The 5014-nt window shown below is 38.5% G+C and overlaps 1 protein-coding gene across 1 annotated transcript; it reads right to left on the bottom strand.

Annotated features, from left to right (window-relative positions):
• Positions 1-1516: 1516 nt before the first annotated feature.
• On the bottom strand, positions 1517-4575 carry LOC107486608 (receptor-like protein kinase FERONIA). The gene has a single exon (XM_016107165.3). The coding sequence runs from the start codon at positions 4427-4429 to the stop codon at positions 1772-1774; it is 2658 nt and encodes an 885-aa protein (XP_015962651.1). The 5' UTR covers positions 4430-4575; the 3' UTR covers positions 1517-1771.
• Between the last annotated feature and the right edge of the window lie 439 nt (positions 4576-5014).

Here is a 5014-nt window from a genome sequence, read left to right as displayed (position 1 = left end):
TGTATGAATATATAGTGTACATAAATTTATAATGTTTTGATATCTAGAGTTCAGAGTTGTTCAATTCACATGTCACTTAAAAACAAAATTAGACAACACATTGCACATATACAATTTGTCCTTGTTTACCATTATGCTTACTAAAATTAAGAAGGGATGCGGTACACAAAACTAGTATTCTAATCATTGACTCAATTCCTCTAGCTAGGAAACCTACTCTCCGACTTAAAGCTTCATGCTTAATATTAAAGGGGGGGCAGGACTGCTTAGCCTGCTATGCGCTTGGCCACTTGTCTCTTGTGTAGTGTAAGCTTTGATTCGATAACAAAAACCACAGTATGAATTCAGTTCTTCATTTTTCTCTCAAAAACTATACATTCAATCTCAGGATTGTTACAAACACAATGAAGCGTTATTAACAACTTCTTGTTACTTGGTAACAATTTTTTAATACTTGTATCACTATGAAAATAACTTTGTTTAAAAAGTTGAATTATTTCGCATTAATTAATTCTAATAATTGATAATAGAATAAATCATAGGATAAATAAAAATCAACGTCTACTATAAAGTCCAAACTAAACTTGTCCTAAATGTATAGAATCCTAGCCTTTTTCTAAGGGGTGGGGTTGGGAAGACTAAAGACTTGTATAAGTCTTTGCGAATAGTTCTTTTTCCCGTTGGAATAATTTTGTGTGATTCACAAGTTGCAGAAACTTTCAAGGATGATGTGACACTAATAAAGTTGGAAGGGCATGGGGACGTATGTAGCAATTAAAAGTTTCCATCGTCACATGCACCATTATTAAAGACTAGAGCAAAAACAAACAAATTAAATGAATTTCATTTTCATTTGGCTAGCCAATGAAAAAAAGAAAAAATAAATTGAGAGATAAGAAGGAAATAAGGAAGAAAACAAATTTTGTAAGGTTCGCTAAAAGGAATCATTTTGGTGGGGGAAGAAAAAGACTTAGTTTTTAATATTTTAACTTTCGTAAATTAAGGGGAAATAATAAAGAGAAAATTATCTTTTATTTCTCGCTCTTTTTCTTTATTTATCAAATAAAAGTCAAATATCTTAATCTAGTACTATTATATTTTGGTTTATGTAAATTATTTTTCGGATAAACCACATAATAAAGAGATTCAGCTATAATTCAATAATTCCAGCTTATCCTAATAACAATCAAACATTTCCCGCCCCACCCCAGTACGGCAGTACCCCACCACACCCCAGCTTGTGATTACTGAAGACATAAAAACAACGATTTTGATCAAATAATTGCTGCTGGCCGGGTGGGATCGTACGATTGTTTTACCTATTTAATATATCAATAATGTCTTCAACAAATTCAGTGCTGATGATTGATGAAGATACTTTGTTAAACGATATAACAGCTTTGTGTACTAGTAGTACGTAGTCTAAACTGTGAAGAATTGCTGATTTTTGTTGTAGAGTAATAAGCCTGAACAATAATAGTATTCGGTAACAACTGTAAGCAAAAATCACAAAACATAAAAGTTTAATTATATTGAATAATATATACTTGACCATTTGCAACCAAGTCTTTTAAGCCTTTAAATATTATATTACACAGGAAATTTGTAAAGGAAAAGTAACAAAATTACCCTGCCTTTATTAACTAACTATACCGGAAACTAACAAACTTACCTTATGGTAATAACAAACACAACATTTTACCTAGCAATGTATATATTTAACAAGGACAATTCCCATCAGCATTATTATTGAAACAAGTTGTAGTAGATTTTATCTTGCTCTTGGATCTCCAATTTCAGAGAAGACCAGACCAGAAATCAAAGCACGCTCCTCACTACTACTCGAAATCGTGGTGACCTTACTATCCTTGGTCCCGGATTCATCACTAGTAAAAAGTACGTCACTCCCTTCATCACTCGTAAACTGCGGTATCAACGGGCTCTCCTCGCCCTTTTCCTTATCTTGGGCCCCACCAAAACTATTATCTTTGTCGCCTTCGGCCAACTGCATTGCAAACTCGAGTGCCCCCACCACATCATTCATCGATGGCCGTTGATTTCCATCATCATGCAAACAACTCATCGCCAATTGACCGTACCATTTCAAACACTCTGGCGTGATTGAGCCTTTCAAGAAAATATCCACCGTCTGATCGAGCTTATCCTGATCATTCAGTTTTCTTACCCAGTCAACCAAGCTGGCCTTGTGCTTGTCCACGTTACGGATCAAAGGCGGCCTCGCACACAATACCTCAAGAAGGACCACACCGAAAGAGTACACGTCAGATTTTAAAGTCAAGCGTTGACGCTTGTAGTACTCAGGGTCTAAATACCCAAGGCTACCCTTAACCATGGTGCTGATGTGGGTTTGGGAAGTTCCGGTGGGTCCTACTTTGGATAATCCAAAGTCGGAAACCTTGGCCACCCATTTCTCGTCCAGTAAGATATTTGTGCTCTTGACGTCACGGTGGATGATATTGTGCTTCGCACCTGCATGGAGATAATGCAGCCCTCTTGCTGCGCCCAATAGGATCTCGAGCCTCTGCTTCCAAGGAAGAGGTTTGTTATCTGAACCGTAGAGATACTCGCGGAGCGTGCCACGTTGCATGAAGTCGTAGACAAGGATCATCTCTACGCCGTCGTTGCAGTAACCAATGAGGGACACCAAATGAAGGTGCCGGAGCTGGGAAAGCATATCGATCTCGTTAAGGAACTCGTTGATTCCTTGTTGAGAACCGGGTTTGAGGCGCTTGATGGCGACGGGGGTTGCACCGCCGTCTATGTATCCCTTGTAAACGTTGCCGAACCCTCCAACTCCGACGATGAACACATCGTCTAAGTTGTTTGTGGCAGCTCTTATCTCTGCAATTGTAAAGTAGCGGCATAAGTGTGATGGCAGCGATGAAGAACCTTTCTTTTTTGTGGTTCCTCCCCTATAATCAAAACTCCTCCTTCTCCAACTGAAAAGGATGATTCCAATAACAGATGCCAGCACGAGGCATGAAACTGCAATAACAGCAACGACAACAGTGATTATCTTTTTCTTTGAGTGTTTGGATGATTGTGGCAACTGCGGTGATTCTTGTGTGGAGGTTCGAACATGTTCTGGATTGGGTCCTGCAAGATTGTTGGTAGCATCACTGATTTTGAAGATCTCGATGCCATTCAATATGACATCATGGTAGTTGGTTAACTCGGCATCTGGCAGTCGTTGAAGCTTGATGGAAATGTTGACTTTCTTAGAACTTTGCCCTAGGTCATCAGGGAGAAGCTGAACAGCATAATCCCTTCGAACAGGAACGTGATTACCACCACTCCAGTTAATCACATCGGCGCGATCCTCAGCCAAAAGCTCTGCTATAAATATCTGAAAAGTTCTGTCGGTATAGTGTTGGATTTCTTTCGCAAACTCACAAAAATGTAAGCTGACCATGTAAGTAAACTGTGAATCCACTTCAAACCGCCAAGTCACATTATAATTCTTGGTCTCGCGCATCCCGTAGCTTCGGGCACTCAAGTAAACAAGGTCAGGTGCAGTGTAATCTGGAGTAATATTACCGTTGAATTTCAGTGGTGGATAGCCCATTGAAATACTCGACGGATACTGCTTCTCAATGTAATCGGCATCCGGTTCCCAAGACCTGTACATACCAGTATCTTGCTGTGGTGGAATCTGTTTTTCACCAACGTTGATTCTGTAAAGTGTTTGCAGAGCTTTTTCACTTTCAAGTTGGTATATGCTGATGCCATGGCCTACAAACTCAAACCCGGAGGACTTGCTGGGGTCCGTGTAATAGAGGTAGGGAGGCATGGAGACCACCTCAATCCCGTTGATGAAAGCATAATAAGATTTGTTGGGAATGAAGGTCAGGTCAAGCCTCTTTCCTGTTTCCACGTTGACACAGTATTCTATGAAAAAGGTCATTTCGTCATTGGCGAGCCAACGTGAAGCATTGAAACCCTTGAGAAGGGTGAAATTGCCCGCTGTAACGGAAAAAAGGGAGTTGTAGGGTTCAAAGTTGAGATAATTTGTTGGATAAAAGTGAAGCCGAACGAACTTGGGGCCATTAGTTTTGAGAGGAAAGGAGTATGTGAAATTGGAAAGGAAAATGCGTGCAGAGCTAAACACAAATGAATCAGCTGAAAGAGGATATGGAGTTTCAGTTATGAGAGATGGTTGCTTAGTTTGTGGCTGCTCAATGGTAGAAAATAGTTTGGAGTCATCGTCTCCTACCCATTTCCGATCAGCGTAGACTGTAGTTTCTTTTGAGCCACAGTTGACAGCAAAATCATCCTCAGGATGGTATGATGATGCACCCTGCGCAGGAACCACTGGTGAATGCAGCAGAAACAGTAGGAGGAGTAGGAGGGAAAAGCTAATGATTGGTGGTTTATATCTTATGACTACTATGTTTCTTGGGTACCCCATACCAGCCCGATAGGTTCAGAAACGATGTTGTGCGTAACTCTTGTTCCTATTTTACAGCTTTAAGTACTAGGAAATTCGCAAGTCAGGGAAAACACGACGGTGTCCTCGTCTTTGAATAGCATTTGGAATGTAAGGAAGACTCAAGACTTAGTCTTTTGAACAATTTAGAAAAAAAAGAAAAAGTACAGAGAAATAATAAAAATTTCATAAGAATTTAATTTTAGTGAATTCTATGAACTTTTTTTAAAATAAAAAATAAATTACCCTTTGTAATATATATTCTTAATATATAAAAGTACATACATAAGCATGTACCATATTATTTTTAAATTATTTTTCTTCTTCTACTAACATGTCAATAATATTAGTTAGAGGAATGCTAGGAGGTCAGCAATTTTGATGTTTTGTAATCATCAATTGGTCATCAATAGTATTTTTAATGGTGTGAGATTACATCTAATGGTATCTAATGGTGGAAAATCTATCACTTTTATTTTGATGGTTAAGTGCTGACCAAAAAATACAAAAATTACTGGCCCCCTAGATTTTTTTCTATTACTTATTTGGCGAAATTTTAAAAACAAC

Source organism: Arachis duranensis, chromosome 4, assembly GCF_000817695.3.
Source record: "Arachis duranensis cultivar V14167 chromosome 4, aradu.V14167.gnm2.J7QH, whole genome shotgun sequence".
Lineage (NCBI taxonomy): Eukaryota > Viridiplantae > Streptophyta > Magnoliopsida > Fabales > Fabaceae > Arachis > Arachis duranensis.
The sequence above is the reverse complement of the archived record's forward strand: the minus strand, read 5'-3'. Positions and strand labels throughout refer to the sequence as shown.